General features: G+C 38.4%; 1 protein-coding gene across 1 annotated transcript in view; it reads right to left on the bottom strand.

The window, feature by feature from the left end:
* Positions 1–19579, bottom strand: part of GLIPR1L2 (GLIPR1 like 2) — a 53110-nt gene that overhangs the window by 3657 nt on the left and 29874 nt on the right. The window contains exons 4-6 of the mRNA XM_024122738.3: positions 15230–15315; positions 13291–13317; positions 13003–13211 (exon numbers count right to left, since the gene is read on the bottom strand). Of these exons, the coding sequence (XP_023978506.2) occupies positions 13003–13211; positions 13291–13317; positions 15230–15315 (322 nt within the window). The remainder of the gene's footprint in view (positions 1–13002; positions 13212–13290; positions 13318–15229; positions 15316–19579) is intronic.

Here is a 19579-nt window from a genome sequence, read left to right as displayed (position 1 = left end):
TACACTGTTGGTGGGAATGTAAATTGATACAGCCACTATGGAGAACAGTATGGAGGTTACTTAAAAAACTAAAAATAGAACTAGCATGTGACCCAGCAGTACCACTACTGGGCATATACCCAGAGAAAACCATAAATCAAAAAGACACATGCACCCCAATGTTCATTGCAGCACTATTTACAATAGCCAGGACATGGAAACAACCTAAATGTCCATCAACAGAAGAATGGATAAAGAAGATGTGGTACATATATACAATGGACTATTACTCGGCCATAAAAAGGAATGAAAGTGGGTCATTCGTAGAGACATTGATGGACCTAGAGATTGTCTTACTGAGTAATATTGTCATACTGAAGTAAGTAGGAAGAGGAAAACAAATATTGTATATTAACGCATACATGTGGAATCTGAAAAAATTGGTACAGATGATCTTATTTACAAAGCAGAAATAGAGACACAGACATAGAGAACAAACATATGAATACCAAGGGGGAAAGGGGGGTGGGATAAATTGGGAGATTGGAATTCACATATATACACTATTGATACTATGTATAAAATAGATAACCAATGAGAACATACTGTATAGCACAGGGAACTCTACTCAATGCTCTGTGGTGATCTAAATGGGAAGGAAATCCAAAAAAGAGGGGATCTATGTATATGTATAGCTGATTCACTTTGCTGTACAATAGAAATTAATACAACATTGTGAAGCAACTATACTCTAATAAAAATTGAAAAAAATAAACTTCATTAGTCATACGTCATTGCACTGGCTGGGCCATGTTATTTGGAATGGAGCATTCAAAGGAAAAAAAAGTAATAATAAACATGGGTGTGATCTCTTCACTATTTTTCTTCCATGCTTGGGGACATCTCCTTCTGGAGTCTGTAGTACTTCTGTCTTTACTCACTTAAGATATGCCTGGGATATACATGTGCTAAATTCATTTGCTCTGTTTCCTCTGGTATGGCTTTCAGTCCTACTCAATGCTAAATCCTGAGATCCAGGGATAGGTATTGGGGAGAGAGAGTGCACAGGCCATAGTTGGACATAGCTTAATCAAGCTCACTATGGTTCTTTAGTGGGAGCTTGGGGACAAAATCTTTGCTAACAGTAAAGAGTTACATTGCCTTCCATAATTCTCACTCAGCTAGGGAGTGTGTGTTGAGGAATGGAGGGAAGTGAGATAGGCGTGGTACTACTAGGTCTCTTGGTTAACAGCATCTCAGTTGTGTTATGCTTCTCCAGAGAAACACAACCAACAGGACATATATAGATATGTAGAAAGGGGTCCATTATGAGGGATAGGTTCACATGATTACAGAGGTTGAGAAGTCTCATGATTTGCCATCTGCAAGCTGGAGACCCAGGAAAGCTGGCAGTACAGTCTTAGTTCAAATCTGAAGGCCTGAGAACTAGGGGAGCCAATGGTGTTAAGTCCGAATCTGAGTCTGAAGGCCTAAGCACCTGGAGTGCTGATGTCTGAGGGCAGGAGAGGATGGAAGACCCCGCTCAAGCAGAAAGCTAATTTACCTTTCCTCTAACTTTTTGTTCTATTGGCACCCTCAGCAAACTGGATAATGCTCACCCACATTGGTGACGGGATCTTTTTTACTCAGTCTACTGATTCAAATGCTCATATCTTCTGGACATACCCTCAAAGACATACCCAGAAATAATGTTTCACCTGCTATCTGGGCATCCCTTAGCCCAGTCAAGTTGACACATACAATTAACCATCACCTCAGTATAATCCATTTCTTACCATTAACCTAACTAGACAGATCAGTGGAATAAAATAAAAAGTTCAAAAATAAATGCAAGTGTTTATAAGAACTTAATATATGGTAGCATTTTATCAAACTATATTCTCCTGAAAACAGAGCAGATATGTGAGAAAGTACTTAATGATAAGAAGGGTGAAAAGCTCTTCAGATTCTAAACGCACTTTATTTATTTATTTATACTTTTTTATGATAGGTGTTATTTTAAAAAAAATTTTATTGGAGTATAGTTGCTTTACAATGTTGTGTTATTTTCTACTTCTACACACACTTTAGAGATTCCTAATTCACATTTAGCCTATCAAAGTCTCTGAGAATTCTTGTAGTATCTAGTAAAGAAGTCTGTTTAACTTTTTAAATTCAGCATCTTCAACTGCAGAAATTTCGAATTCAAAACTGTATTTGGTCAGAATTGCAGTGCAAATTTGTTTTGGTCTTGGTATGTGCCTAACATATCTGGGGATTAACTGATTATTCAAGAAGTGATTTCAAGGCAACAATCAATTTGGGAAAAACTGCAGTGGCACATTGCTGCAATTAACTGTAGTAACTATGGTGTTTCTGGTTTCTGTATACAGAACCCTCCCATCTACTACCTCTGTGTAGCCAGGGTTTGGCTGTCTATCATGATGCCCTGCTCCTCCATCTCCATGTACTGGAATATGCACAGAGCCTAGATTGGGCCAATCAGAGTCTTGCTTGTTCTCTCTCCGCATTCTCTGGGTATGGTGATTAGTTCAGGAATGAGAACATGATCCAAGCTAAGCCAATCAGTACTTCTTGAGTTTGGGGCTGGAGATGGTAAGGCAGATTGCCCCTCTTTCTTTGTGAGATGTAAGAATATAGGCCTGGGGTTATTGACAGTGAGATTTAAAACAGGACCATAGACAAATATAAAGGCAAGTAACAAACTGTGGACAGATATTGCTACCCACGTGATATAGCATGGTTATCATCCTTAAATATAGTCTTATTTATCAATAAGAAAATGATAAAAACTCCAACTGAGGAATGGGTAAGAAATCCAGACAAACAATAGAAAAACTGAAATGGTCAATAAGCCTAAGGGAAAAAAAAAGTACTACCTCAGTAGTATTAAAAAAATAAATTAAAATATGAAGATAGCATTTGTAATCAATCAGATTTACAGACAGTAAAAACAATGATAGCATTCTACATTGGACGAGAGGTGGAAAACAGGTAATCTCAGCCACTAATTATAGGAGTATAAATTGTTAACATTTTGTGAACAGTTACTGTGGTAAAACAAATCAAATATCTTCAGCATTTGTATTTCTCAATATCCCAGTTAATTTATCCCAAGGAAATAACCGGACAAGTGCTCAGATATGTGTGTTTGTGGCAGGGCTTGATCTCAAAATATTAATCTAATTGTTTCTCCCTATTTTCTCTCACATGTATCTCAAGAGATAGTTTTATGTCCCAAACTCACACCAAAGACAAAGAAATTACCAACCTCGGTGCTAGATCTAAGCAGGGCTAGTCCCTAGGCTCTTTTACCTTCGTAGGCCCTCCGTCATAAAAAATATTGAAAATTATATTTTATAACTGTGTTGGTGTAAAGGTGAATATAATCTAGGCTGGGTGTGTCATTATATGTTTATTATTATTATCATATCAATTTTCTTCTGATTTTAAAATAAATTAAAATTAAAATATTTTCATGGGTCCCTGAAAGTGTAATTGGCTCTAGGCCCTTGCCTACTGTGCCTACTGCCTGAGTCAGCCCTAGATATAAGCCCTGGGTTAGAGAGGGGAACAGCCAGGGTGCCAACTCAAAACAAAACAGAGTTGGGGGAAGGTCTGGAGGAGACCAGTGAGCAAAGCAGAAGGGACTTAGGACCAGTTGTCTCTGCTCTCTTTTCCTATCAACTGGTCACTTGTAGAAAACTTACAACAGAACAGTCCTGGACTTTGTTATCCCCTCTTTACAGGACTTATGTGGAGATGGGGCACAAAGGAAGATATTTCTCCCATGTCCCCATCAAGTTAGAACTGAACTCAAGTAGTAGGGAATCTCCTTTGGAGCAGGAAAATCAATAGCCTCTGTTGTTCGTGTAATGTGTTAGAAAGAACAAAAACGTCCAATAAAAGGAGGTAGGTGATGTAGACAGCATTCACATAGTAGACATTTTTGCAGCCATTAAAAAGTATTTAGATATATCTTATTAATATGAGACAAGAACACATGGTACATTGAGACTTGTCTCCCAATAGGGGCATTATCAGGCAGTAAGCCTAGTCTCACCAGTGGGAAAATAGGATGGGCCTGAGAACCATTCTCTTGGGGTATATCTCACTTTACAAGGTCCACTAATGGCCTGCTATGTCACTGTTGACCCAAAGTGAGTCAGGATTTGTTCTCCCTTAAATTGTGATCCCAGAATCCCCAGCCATTGTCCCCAACTATGGACATTTGATCTCCTGGTATTATCAATAGTTCTTCCAACTATCTAAAAGGATTAGCTGTCCATAACCCTACTGTCTGAAAACTTTCTAAGTTTAGATTGTCCATGTTCACAAAGCTTCTGCAGCTCTAACTCTTGACCAAGATCCAGAAACAGAAACTCTTCATGGGCTCCCATTTTACTGTTTTTTTTCTTTATTATATCTCTGATTCATAAAAAATCATTTTCTTTTTTATTCTGATTCATGACCTCTAAACCAATTATCATTGCACCATGTTATGTCAAGACTATACTTTTTATACAGGATTTAGAAACCATCTATAAAAGCAATGTTATTTTGCTTTATGCACAAAATGTAGTCATTTATATAATGTAAGCCACTTTCTAATCCTCTCCATTGTATTTAGGAACTTGGCATACATTTCAGTACCTTGATGGATTCTAAAACATGGTATCTGCTTTGCATTTCTGTTCATGGTCTGGCTGGCTATTTTGTCAGGGAATTTTCCCCCTGGGTTCTTAGGGGAAAAATCTCAACACTGATTAAATAACCTATTATTCCCACTTCTATTTCCAAATTACACTATTGCACTAGGAATTGACACATTCACAATGTTCACTCATTATTGCCCATACAGGGATTGCATTTTGTCCAAGTCCATAGCAATAGACTCAGAGTTATTGAATCAGTGCTGGAGTCTTCTCTCAAGATCCTTCCTTAAGGGTTGCGGACATACAGAGTAAGAATGCTTAGGGCACATTCTCTTGTTCTCTACTTCTTTAAAATGCCAATTTAGTGTTGCCTGATTCTCCATCTGCATCTTTCCTTTGCCCTGTTGGAGGAGATATATTTGAGAAATACTCCAAATGGTGAACAGCAAATATGGTATGACCAAACTCTCTCCTCTCTTCATTCCAACCTACATTCCAAACTCCATGGAGTTTCCCTTCCCCTGGGTAGGGAGACTCTGTGAGCATGATATCTGACTTAGTTATGAGAGACAGGGCTGATCCAGCCTATCACTCTTATTAATGAAATCCTAGTAGTCACATTTGTATAACAAGTCACAGATTACTGGAATTCTAATGTTTCTATCTTGGAGACATATATCTGAATCTCTGCTCTTAATATAATGACTGGAATAACAATTGTCTAAAAACTTACCTGGGTAATTATGATATGAGTTACACCTTTCATCTCTATCCCCTCATTGTCAACTCCAACTCTTAGAAACAATTCAACTGGTGATCTACCTTTATTATCCTTCAACATGAATTGAAACACATTCTTTTAATCTGGAACATTACTTAATGCTCTATCACTCCTCCTATTTTGGCTAGTAATTGCTTAAAGTGCCCATTAAAATTTTTACTTATTCCTCCGCTTTGTGTTTAATATGAATTGTTGACAGGATTACTTCACCATTGTATTTCCTTGTCCTTCCTTCCCCCTTTTTTTTTTTCTTTTTGTATTTTTGGCCGTGCCATGCAGCATGTGGGATAGTTTTCTGACCAGGGATCAAACCTGGGCCTCTGCAGTCAAAGTGCCAAATCCTAGCCACTAGGCCACCAGGAAACTCCCTGTCCTTCCTTTCTTATACTGTTTGTGCTATAAAATTCTACTTCCTGATCTGATGATATCTAAGTTTGGGTCCGTATTTGTGGATAGTCTTGTCTTTTAGCCTTCTTTGTCTTTGTCAAGGCCTCAGTCACAAAGTCAAAACCAAAAAATTTGTCAATACCAAAAAAATTGTCAATACCAGAGAAAAACCTATTTATAACTTGTTGCTCCCATGGGTGATAAACCGTGTAACCTTGGGACCTGTTTACTAACGGAAATATAAACATGTCTTTGGCTGTTTAGAAGCTGGACAATCCCAAGGAAGAAGAGCAATTTCTGGAGATGTGTCCATTGAAACATAGCTTACAGCCCTGAGCACACCCATCTCAGGAAACTAACACTGCCAAAGCTTACAAGAAAATGTATATCTTATCTCAATCACGAGCAGATTTCTCCTCTGAATGTGACTGATGGGCATCAACATGACTAATCTGTATTTTTAGATAAAGCTCATGGCTTTTTCTTTTTAAGTCCAGCATCCAAATGAGGTTATTTTAAAGTCTGGTTCCCTGTATCCCACTTGCCAAAACAAGTGGTTAGAACACTGGTCATTGACTAAGTCATTATATGTATATGTAAATATATCTGTCTATCACTATCTATCTGTCTATCTATCCATCTCATCTAGCTATCTCAGAAGGGGTTTATGCTAGCCACACTGTATATATCTCTGTCCATTTTGCTGATATACCCCATCTTCTTTTCTTTTACTAGAAATTTTGTTAGCTGGTATTCTTTCAGACACAAATCCTCTCCATTAACCAAGCATTGCCATCCATAAACTAAGTTCCCTCACTTTTTTTTTTTTTCTGAATACAGAAACTCACACGGTGTAGTACAAGCCTTCAACGTCAGAAGCAAATCCTCTCACAAGGACAGTCTTGGCCCCTAGAAGGTGACTACCTATTATTTGTAGACAGGTTTCTGAATACATCATTTCCATTTAATCAATTCGCTTTGATGAGCTGCCTGAGTTTTTTTTTTGTTGTTTGTTTAAATGCTTTTCTGACAATGCCCAGGTTCTTCTTGGAATCTTTGATCTTAAAATTATTGGAGTCCCTCATTAGTAGCTTACATGACAACATGGGGGTTAATCCATGTATAATTTATAGTCAGCCATGTATATACATGGCTCTGCATCAGCAGATCCAACCAAACATGGACCATGTAGTACTGTATTATTTATTACTGAAAAATATCCACAGATACGTGGACCAGGGCAGTTCAAACCTGTGTTATACACCAGTCAACTGTAGTCTTGAGTGTGCTCTGTAGAAGGTCTATGATTGTACTTCAAAGGGAAAATGGTGAGTAGCTGGATCAAGGATGGTTTGGTCTCAAAGCCCAATGTTCTTTCCTGTAGCACTCTCCCTGCTTTCAGCCAGAAGTACAATTTCCTATTGTGCCCCAAGGAAGTCTGTATTGTTAAAACTTTCCTGTGTCTTTCAGCTTTGACTACTCCAAGGTTTCCATTTAATGAACCCTTCCTTACTCTCTCCTAATGCAGCAGCAGAGTTAGGTAACTCTCGCTCATACCATCCATAGACTCTGGTATTCCTCATAATAGAATTTGCTACTGATTTGTTAGTCTAACACCTTTTACTCTTTCACCACTGCATCCTTCTCTCTCCTCACTATTGATGTATGGTCCTTGCCCTAGGATCTGTGTTATTTGTACACTGAGACAAGTACTGTATCCAGAAATCCAGGAAAGCTCTGTTACTGATCCAAGCAGGACCAGAGGACATGAATAAGCTACATGAGCGGGCAACTTAGACATCCATTTCACTCACCACAGTTACACCAAAACCCCTCCCTCAACTCACACCTATGACTATATTGAGCGGGGGGTCCTGTATCTGTAGATAAAGGTAAGGAAAAAAGCCAAATCTTAGCTTATCAATTGGTTGACTTGGCACGTGAGTGCAAGTTGCAAATGTACAATGGCTACGTTACAGCCATACTCAGGGGTGGCCTTGAAAGACAGTGGTAAGGGAAGATCTTGAAGGTGGAGTTCTGAGTGGTTTACCTGGTCACCACTTTGTATGGAAGCATGAATGGCCTGAGATGGGAATTAATATGGATACATGGACAGTAGAAAATGCCTGACCAGAGGTTAGGGGTTTAGAAGAAAAAGGATTGAAAGATCAGAAATAAGAGGGTCTGGGGCAAAGGAATGTGAATGGAGATATGGGAGTGGAGTGGGAATGGTATGTGAGACTTTTTACAGGTTAATGCCCACCAGAGGCATTGAATAACCTAGTAGAGAAATTGGCTCAATCAGTTGACATTAGCCAGGCTTTGTTTTTTGTACACCCAGAATTAGCACGATGGACAAATAAAAGGCATGTATGCCACACATTGGTTCAAGTGCACGGACTTTCACTTATCAATTCTGACCTAGGTATCTCTCTACGTACGATCTACCAACAATGGAGATGAATGTTGTGTCCCCATCATGGCACTGTTGTTTGAGGAGACCAATTGGCACTTGGTGGCAAGTTGACTACATTGTATTCCTTCCATCCTGGAAAAGCCAGTGGTTCATTCTCATTGGAACAGACACCCATTCTGACATTTTTTCTGGGTATGGGTTTGACTTTCCTGCTCTCAGAGTCTTAGCCAGTACCACCATGTGTGGACTTCCGGAGTGCCTGATCCACAGGGAGAGAATGCCACACAAGCTAGCATCCCATCAGAGGTCTCACTTCACAGTGGAGGATTTTCAGGAGGGGGACACTGACTATGGAATCCACTGATTATTTGACATATCACTCCATGCAAAAACTTCTGGCCTGATAAAGCATTGGGATGGTCTTCTGAAGGTGCAGCTAGCATGCCAGGTTAGAGGCAATATTCTGCAAGGATATGCTGCCAATAGGAGGACTACGTGGGACCAGGAATCAAAGGGTGGAAGCTGGAGCGGCCCTATTACCCTCACTCCCAAGGACCCATTGGGTGACTTTGTGCTCTTCAAGCTTTGGGCTCCTTTAAACTATAAGTTATAGCTGGCTAGTTTTTTTGTTTGTTTTTATTGCACAGGTTTGTCACCACACTGCACTGTCCCAGCTTGAGTGAGTCAGAAGGTTAGTGACTATAGTTTTCTCTAATGATAAGGTCTATAAAGTCTGTTTAATGAGGGGAATATCATTAGTGCTCTTCAGATTTTAAATATTTTTATTTTATTATTACTATTATCATTTTGGCTGTGTTGTGTGGCATGTGGGATCTTAGTTCCCTGACCAGGGATTGAACCCATGCCCCCTGCACTGGGAGTGTAGCATCTTAACCACTGGACCGCCAGGGAAGTCCGAGATTTTAATATTTTTAGGTGCCCATAATCATATTTCCTTCACTCAGGTGGTACTTTGAATTTAAGTGGGCATGTGCTTTTGTCAATTTCCTCTTTCAGGACAAAAATGTTGAATTTCTGCTAAGGAAGGCAAAGAAAGGTACTGTCCAGTGCCCCCTCACTCCATCCCAGTGCCCTGCAGCTGACTAATCTGGTTTCCTGGCAACATTGTGTTGAATGATCTAGAAGAGGGTTCATGGTTATAATAAATAATTGCAGGTCCTACCACCTCTAGAGTCATCAAGCCCTGTGACTGTAGTTCCTCCCTCCATTGCTGTGTGTTGTTCCTTGTAAACGTCCTGCTCTTCCCCAGACTCCCTTTGTGTAGTGTCTATTACCACACAGCACTGTAGTCCATTGCTAAGGGAAACGGAGGAACCTATAGCAAACCCAACTATCTTCACTTTTATCTGGTTTTAAGGAATAACAAACATGATCTTTGACCATTTAAATGGAGGACTCAAGATAGCATTGGATCACTAAGTATACTGATTCTTTCACACTCTTTTCCAGCCCTTGGCTAAATCAAAGGCAAATAGAAAACCAATATGGTACCACATGGTATCATCTCTGTCCCCTTTATTATCCGAAAGTTTTCCCAACAGAGATTTATCCATATTGGATATGGAGTCTTTGTGTCATTTCCATTCTGCACAACTGCTACAATAACAATGTACATAGATTGATGGATAAACAAGGCACAAACACTTGAGAACATCAAACTGTTTTAACTCATGTAAAGGACACAAAAGGATGTCAGGATATATGGCAGAGAGTAGCAACATTCTCCAGCACCAAAGAGTGCAAACTTCCTAGTACTACACCCCATCAGAAGATGTATGGTTGCAGAGGTTAAAATGTAAATGACTAAAGGACTAGAAGCATATCTGTCTTCTTCTGGCCTAGTCATATACTGGGGCGGACCTGCACATAATGTAGTATAGACACTTTCTGGAGATTACCTAACCAGGGCCAGGAGCATTTCTATATTCTCAGTTATACAGTACAGAATAGAATACACAGTACTTTAAGGAATTAAGCAAATTCCTTATGTTATTTTGAATTCAATTCCTCATCTATCACCCTAGCCTATCTATGCTAGAATATCCTGGTTAAAGTATATTCCTGAACTCAGAGCCATGGAAAAATTTTCCCAGACACCTCTGGGATTCATACAAATAATCCCTTGATCTAGCTGAAGGAGTCCACCTGTGACGTGTAATAAAGATAAAAACAAGTATTCTAAGCACATAGGGTGTGTGGTTCTAGGAGAGCTAGAGATGATACCAAAAACAAAGATTTGGGAAATAAAACTTAAGAAGAAACTGTTCCTTTGACCACACGATGATATGAAGAACATCTATAAATTGAGTTTTTGTTCATGCTGTTTCAGAATAATGAAAATTTTAATTAAAATAAGTTTGTAGTACGAATGTCCTTCAGTTGAATCAGAGGAATTGAATTCAAAATAACCTAAGAAAAGAGGAAAACTTACTGGATGGAATTAGGATATATTCTGAAAAAACAAAACAAAACAGTTCATGTGAAACGTTGGGATGAAACTGGGTATCAGAGACAACAAACAGTCTTTCACTGCCTCTCTCTGTGTTTGGACTTCATTCTTTCTTTCCATGTGGTATGCTACATAGCCTCAGAGCGTCACATATTAAAATTTTAGCCACCAAGGAGGACCTCGAATGTCTGTCTGGATCCCCAAACCAAACACCATGACTGGGCCCAGCTGTGGTCAGTGGACCATCACCCAAACTAGGGAGACAGAATCACAAAAACAAAATGACACTATTGGCGTTTTGGACCAGATCATTCTTTGTTGTGAGGGCTGTCCTGTGTACTTCAGGATGTTTAGCAGCATTTCTGACCTCTACCCACTAGACAACAGCAGCACCTTCCTGGTTGTGGCAATCAAAAATGTTCCCAAACACTGCCAAATGTCATTGGTGGAGAGGTGGCAAAATTGCCCCCAGTTAAGAACCACTGGCCTATAGCAATCATATTCCATGAAATCACCAGAGAACATGGTGAAGAGTAGATGTAGAGGAGTAGGAGTCAGATTATAGATACAGAGCAAGGTTTGTCGCAGTGGGAATAGAACATGGTATGGTGAGGAATTTATGCTTATAAATGCATCAGAATGTTCAGAAAGTAATTTGTTCTCAGTCCTAGATTGAACCACTTGGCAAATGCAAAATCAGTTTTCTCAGTTTAAAAGTGGAAGCAATACCAACTCCACAGAGTTCTTTGAGTATTAAATAATTATGTGAAAGCAATTCAGAAGCTATGAAATGACACACAAATATAGGATAATAATAATAAATAAAATCACTGTAGAGAACCAGCCCTTTTCTCTATCTCAGGTTTTTTCTCAGGAGGCTGGGTAGAAAAGAGGCTGACTTCATGGAAATTTTATATATCTATATCTATATATCTATCTCAGAGCTCTTGAAAAACAAAACAAAGCAAGTGAAAACAAACAAACAAAAAACCAGAAACTATCACATACAAGAGGATAGTTCATTGCTTTTTTATATAATTCTCATGTTGTCCCATTTAAGAACAGGCTTTTGATATAATACAGTTAATAAACATCAAGTTTATACCATTTGATGTATTTTGCTTATGTTACGCATTTTTACTCAGTTCATATATTAGTACTACAAGTGGTAAGCAGTTAATTTATATTACTAATTTATGAACTTTTACTATAGATATTGAATAACTATAAGTAAATAACTATTAAAATAATTTTTTATTTTATAACATAAATTTGGAAGCAGCCATATTGCTCAATCACAAATAATTAAACTTTTGACATTTATTAGCCCTTGGTGTCAACGAATTGTATAGCCTAGTAAAGAATTACAGCAAGGCTTTAATGAAATATTGAACATGAAGTAGAAATAATAGATTTGTCTCCTAACAGCATGTACAAATACCACTTAAGCCATTCCAAAACACATATACTACAAAGATAAATAATGGTATTAGAAGCTTTGATAACACATGGAAAATATCACCACCATCATCACCACCAATAACAACTGTGATAGGAATGATAAAAACAACAAAATCGAAAGTTATCAAACGGTTGTCCTGAACTTGGAATGGTCCTAAGCACCTTACATTTAATACTCAAGAATTTTTTTAACCCATTTAAAAATACTTAAAACACAGAGATAGAAACATATTTAGAAAGTGGAAATTTCATTCTTTATCAGAATAACAGTGAAATCTTAAGATTAATTAGACTGGTCAAATCTTTTTTTAGTATTTCTGTCATCACATCTTTATTTGTTCTTTGTGTCCAAGAACTTGCCTTACAGTACTTACTATAAAATACATGTTTTTTGTTTGTTTCTTTGTTTTTCAAATTTAAATTTGTTGAATAAATATGGGAAAGAGAAGGGAATAAAAGGTGTTGCAATCGTGGTTTGTGCATATTCTTTTTTGTTAAGCTCAGTGGGTTTTTTTTCAGTGTTTATTATTATTATTTTTTGCCTTTTTTGTATTACATTTTTGTCCTATGATAGTGGTAAATCTTACCCCTTCACCTCCTCCTCCACCTTTTCCTCTTCCTCTTTTTTCCTGTCCTCCTCCTCCTCCTCCTCCTCCCCCTCCTCCCCCTCCTCCTCTTCCCCCTCCGCCTCCTCCTCCTCCCCCTCCTCCTCCTCCTCCCCCTCCTCCCCCTCCTCCTCTTCCCCCTCCGCCTCCTCCTCCTCCCCCTCCTCCTCCTCCTCCCCCTCCTCCTCCTCCTCCTCCTCCTCCTCCTCCTCTTCCTCTTTCTCTACCTTTTCCTCCTCCTTTGCTGGCCCAGTTACCTCAGGGATAAAAACCATCTCTTCTTCCAATAATATATTTGGAAAATGAGACTGCATTATCAAAACAATTGTGGCACTTAGTGAAAAACACAGCATTCTCAGAAATAAAATAAGTATGCACAGTGGATCACACACAATTGGCCGGGGTACTTCCCATCTTGGATACCAAAATCGGTAATCTGTAAATAAAGAAGTAATTGAAAGCTGGATTTCACATAAAGTAGTGAAATCGTTCAAGAAATAAAGGACAATACATACATATGGCTTGGTCACGATCTGCGTTACCTAGAAAGAAAAAGAAAGTTCATAAAGTTACATAAAATTTCTTCTTTTTCTAGACTATAAGATATGTTTCTCAACAATAATAATATCATTCTCCTAGTTTTCAGGCACCATGCTCTCATCTTTGATGTCTCCCCTTCAACCAGTAGCCAATTGTAAAGTACGACATATTTTCTTTTAGTAAAAGTCCTCCTCGTCTACCAGAGAGAGCACAGAAGTATAGGAGGAAGAGGTGTGGATTCTAGTACTAATTCTATCTCTAAATCCTGTCAACTTATATAAGCCACTCCACTCATGCCTTTCAAAGATTGTTCCATCTTCGACATTCTAGAATTCTACATCTCTCTTTTTAAAAAATTGAAGTATAGTTAATTTACAATGTCCTGTTAGAACATCTCTTATTTTTATCTCTCTTCTCCCCACTTCCCCCCAAGATCATTCAAAATTAATTTTCTGAATCTACTCATTTTATTCATTTAATTCTTATTTTCAGAAGCTTTCAGTTGCTCTTCATTTCCTAGATGGCAAGGTTAACTACAGAGCCTGGTATTCCTTGTTTTTGCTATTTAGCCCAATGCTATCATAATACTTTTCAGGAAATAAATTTCCCTTCCTCTGCTCACCTGGGCAAAGAAGGTCAAACAATCATTCCCAGATTCCACTAGAAAGGACAGTGGGAGAATAAATGCAGTCTCACCCATAAAGAGCCCAATGTCAACCAGGGCTTTGTCCTGCAATGATGGTACCCTTGGAGGAAAATTTAGAAATCACTCCTCAGGCACCTTGGAGATGAACTGAACTTCTGGTGAATCTCTGAAGTTATTTTAAATGATACGCTATGTCAGGCTTCTCCTTCCCACCCCATGTGGATTCTATCCTCACTTTTCTTGGACTCTGACACCACATAGTGAGCCACTCCCACATGGACATCTCTTTACCCTGATCTTATACCCCAAGCCTGACTTCATGCAGGTACACTCACCTCATTCCATGAGGGCTCTAACTTCCCATACAAGGCCATACCATGTGGACACTGTTCTCACCCTACTTAGGCTCTTTCCCCATGCCTACCACATCATGTATGTATCCCTTGTCTTCTTGCTTAGGTTCTAACATGTCACATCTGGATGCCCTCTGTGTGGATGCCTACCTCTTTCTGACCTACCCAATGGCTTTAGGTCTGGATATTTTCAGGAAGAGAAAGAAAAGGCGAAGAGGAAGAGCAAGGTTTTGCATCTTGATTCAAATGAAGCAAGGGAAGAAATGTTACGGTGGAGTCACTCCAGCAGTGGCATTATAATGAAATTGTTCACTAGTTTCTTTGACATAAAAGCCTAATATGCCCCTTACTTACTGTCTGACTTTATCCCCTACCACATTCCTCTAAGCATCATATATGCCAGATATAGTTATACTTTTGGATTATACGCTCCATGTTTAGAAAAACTAAAAGAAAAATTTAATAAAACATATTTTCTACTTTTATCTTTTGAATGTTTAGGGGAAAAATGAAAATAAAAGGCTATTAAATATTTGCTACTTTACTTCTTTCCTCTTTCTTAATGTTTTGGAATATCCTATCCTTTAGAGCAGTCACTCTCAAACAGGCTGCTATTTCAGGAATTAACTGAGAAGCTTTTTCAGGGCATAACTGTTAGTTCTCTTTCCTTCTTTCAGATTCTAGTATGTACTTAGGGGCAGGAATAATAGTAAGAGAGGGCTGAAGAGGTTGTGTAGTTTAAAAAAATCTAAAAATGATACTGTTTGATACCACCTTTGATAATATAACAATACCATTCTGAACAAAGGAACAATATTAACATGACAATGAAAGACTAGTGTTCACCACTTCTTTTTCTTGTCATCCAATGCATTATGGATTTTTTTCATGTTTCAGTTATTTTCTTTATCTTACTGCATAGAAAATCTGTGCATCTGTCATAGCTGCTACATCGAGAACACATTAATCCTCGTTGATAAGGACTTCTTGACAGAACTCCTCTACAAAAAAGCAGAAAACATTTTGTTAGAAAAAGTCTCAAATTTTATGTTATTTAAATAATATGGTTAACCAATTTTTAGTTAATTTATAAAGGCGATTTAATTTAAAAAATGGACTTAAGGGAGTACTTAAATTGGAGATGTAATCTTCCCCCTCTTTTTTCCCCCCAGAAATACTCTCTTCTGAAACTAATTCCCATTAATTTTAAAGTATTGTAATTTAAATATGAGGGAGTTTTAAAGCTTCTTTCATTTTATTTTGTATCAAAAGATAGTTTTGAGTGAGAAGAGGGTCATTAATTGTGGTTATTTAAACATGATTGCTTATTTACTCAGTGTATAGTTGCAAGCTATAAAACAAACATTAGGCATTTAGGTCCCTGGTTAGGCCACTCTGGGCCATCTAGAAGAATGGCCAAACCTTAGAAATACATATTCAAAAACGTGAATATCAAATTTCTGAGTCATATCTTATCAGAAGTTTTTGATGATACCCAATAAGGTATCTGATACCCTCAAATGGCAAGCTTTCAAGTACATCAAGGATATACAGATATCTATTGTTATTTGCAGATCATATATCGTTCTCTAATTTCACTGTTCCACAATCAAACCATTTCAAGAAGGAAATGAATTTTGTTTGGATCCCAGCCTGAATACTAGCCATCAAGAAATCCAAGAATTGATCCAGTCACCTTTACCTAATACCGTAGTCTACTTTTACTGCCTTAATTCTTTATCACTGAAACAGATGCCTCCAACACAAAAGCAGAGCTTATACTGTTCTAAAATCCCTGGGGTGGGGGACCTCTGTTCTTGTACCTATGCAAAAAGCTACTCACTATACAGACTGCCTTTAAAACCTGGAGCAAGCAACCTAAGTGTCCATCAACAGATGACTGTATAAAGAAGATGTGGCACATATATACAATGGAATATTACTCAGCCATAGAAAGGAACGAAATTGAGTTATTTGTAGTGAGGTGGATGGACCTAGAATCTGTCATACAGAGTGAAGTAAGTCAGAAAGAGAAAAACAAATACCGTATGCTAACACATATATATGGAATTTTAAAATGCAGTACTGATGAACCTAGTGGCAGGGCAGGAATAAAGACGCAGACGTAGAGAACAGACTTGAGGGCACAGGAGTAAAGGGGAAGCTGGGATGAAGTGAGAGAGTAGCACTGACGTATATACACTACCAAATGTAAAATGGATGGCTAGTTAGAAGCTGCTGCATAGCATGGGGAGATCAGCTCGGTGCTTTGTGACCACGTAGAGGGGTGGGATAGGGAGGGTGGGAGGGAGGCGCAAGAGGGAGGGGATATGAGGATATATGTATATATATAGCTGATTCGCTTTGTTATACAGCAGCAACTCACACACCATTGTAAAGCATTTATACTCCAATAAAGATGTGAAAAAAAAAACCCCCAAAAACCTGGAGCATAGGCCAATCATCCCATGACCATAATGTCTGATAACCATGGCCTGGAATAACTCTGGAAAGGCAAATAAATATGTAAATAAATACATCAATTAATCAAAATAAATAAATTCACATTGTGCTAGAATACAATGGGCCCTCCTTTTCAGAGATATGAATATTATAAAACTGTTTATATTAGGTAGCCAGAAATGGCAAGCTAATACTCTCTCATGTTAATCTTCCTGTTGTTCTGAGTTTCTAAAAAGTTTAACCTAAAGCAACTTGAGTCTGAATCTACAGTACAAGTCCACAACTGCAATTGGAATTATTGGGCTGGATTAGGAGGAAACAACAGATAAATATCTACAAACTAGCAAAGTCCATTGAAATTTCATAGCTGCCCTGGTGGTGCCTGAAGAAATAGATGATATTCTCTGTCTTTAGGCATTTGACTTTTCTGAGAAGCAGCCCAGGGGTTCGCTGAGACCAAGTCCTGACTCTGAACATTGTCCTCTGGAACTTTTCTTAGACTTGCATCTGGCCATATCTTCAGTATATTGCCACCTATAGGATATGTGTCCAGGCCCTAGATAAGGACGTGTCACCTGGGTAGCCCAATCGGTAAAACTATTCCCACGCCCAACCCAAAGTCCATTAGAAAACCATTATTCAAATTTTATAATAGATCTACATTGTTCCAGAATGCGAACACAATTCTGGTGGTGATGGAAACTTTTATTGCCTGCCACTTTGTTCATGAAGGAGATAATCCAGCTCCATGGATTGACAATCTAGGAATTACAATTTGTAGATAGATTCTTCTCTTCAAAGTTCTCCATGTGCAGACTCATATAGTCTGTATATTGTCCATGGGACAATGGCCAGAGTACATCAAATAGATATTGATTTTTCCATATTATACAACCAGAATAACTAGGCCACCTACAGTAACTCTTTTCACTTTTACTACATCCATATGGCACTGAGAAATATCACAGTGCTGGCTTCTGGTTCATATCCTAACATCTATAGATTTCCTAAGTAGACTTAAAGAATCTATCCCAATAAGCTAGAGAAAAATACAATGCAATAAGCAGCAAAGATTATCTTTTAGAGATTCTATCTGGCTCTTCTTCTGATTCATCTAATATATTTGTCTTTGCCCAAAACTCCATGACTACTTCTTGGACCTATTCAAGGTCAAGGAAGGTATGGATCCTGTTGTTTTCTGCCTCAAATTATCCCTGTATATGCAAAGCTACCTCACTTTATATCACTTTCTGTGAAAATCAGTTGGTCACATCTCCTCCCTTCACTTCCACATCTTGCACCTAAAGGACCAGGGAACACAGTTAAACACCTATAAAGCTCCTTGAGGCTGATATTATGTAGTTGTACCACCCTCTAATCCTCCCCAAGATACCATCTACCTTCTGATCATGCCTCCTTATTCACTTTGGTAGCTGGCTCACCATTTTGCTTTTTAGTCAAAATTGTGCCATTGTCTACAAATTTGGGACCTAGAGGATTACAATATGCTAATGGATAATTCATCCAATAACTTGGTCTCTATGTTATTGGATGTCTTCACCATCATAAAACTTCCTAATGCTCCATAATTGTCACTTTTGTAGCCACATTCTGTATCTCGTTATCTCCTAAATCTGCTCTACTTCTGAACTCACAAAATCACACATTCCACTCATTGACTGCAACCTCCTGTCCTTTCAGGTTGCTAACTCATTTACTCCCATCACACTTGTCCATTAATTTCACTGGTTCCACAGTGTACTTTCTCTCCTATTTTTCTCCCTATCCATCGTGTTGTCTTTTCGCAATCCAGCTTAGGTCCATCACTTTGCATGTTCTCTACCTAAAATCCTGAAACTCACTTGCACTATTTTCCTTTACATCCACCTGACAAAAGCCCAGTGTTGGAAAAAGTGAAGGAATCTTACTGTCTGCTTGTTCCATGCCTGCTTCAGGGCTGCTGGGTGCTGCTGGAGGAAAATCATTAAACTAGGTGGAGAATATCTCTATCATTCTCTATTCAGCTTCCGCTCTCATGTTCCATAATACCTATTTCATATCTTCCCAGTCCTCAAACTTCCAGCTTCACTGTCTCTCCCTTTATTCTCAGGACATGATCTATTCTACTTCACAGAGAATCATAACAGCTATTAGACTGGAACTCGAGAAATTTTCTGTCACTAAATATGACAAATATACCTACTCCTTCTTTCTTTCCTTTCTAATACAACTGAAGAACTGTTCCTCATTCTTTCTAAGGCTAATCTCTCTCTCTTTTTTTTTTAAGTTCAAAAGTCATATAATTAATTGTTTGCACTTTTTTTGTTGTTGGTCCTACATTTTTTTAAACATCTTTATTGGAGTATATAATTGCTTTACAATGGTGTGTTAGTTTCTGCTGTATAACAAAGTGAAACAGCTATACGTATGCATATATCCCCACATCTCCTCCCTCTTATGTCTCCCTCCCACCCTCTGTACCCCACCCCTCTAGGTGGTCACAAGGCACTGAGCTGATCTCCCTGTGCTATGCGGCTGCTTCCCACTAGCTATCTATTTTACATTTGATGGTGTATATACGTCCATGCACTCTCTCTCTTCGTCCCAGCTTACCCTTCCCCCTTCCCGTGTCCTCAAGTCCATTCTCTAGTAGGTCTGCATCTTTATTCCTGTCCTGCCCCTAGATTCTTCAGAACCATTTTTTCTTTTTTTCTTGGATTCCATATATATGTGTTAGCATATGGTATTTGTTTTTCTCTTTCTGACTTACTTCACTCTGTATGACAGACTCTAGGTCCATCC

Source organism: Physeter macrocephalus, chromosome 6, assembly GCF_002837175.3.
Source record: "Physeter macrocephalus isolate SW-GA chromosome 6, ASM283717v5, whole genome shotgun sequence".
NCBI classification, from domain to species: Eukaryota; Metazoa; Chordata; class Mammalia; order Artiodactyla; family Physeteridae; genus Physeter; species Physeter macrocephalus.
The sequence above is the reverse complement of the archived record's forward strand: the minus strand, read 5'-3'. Positions and strand labels throughout refer to the sequence as shown.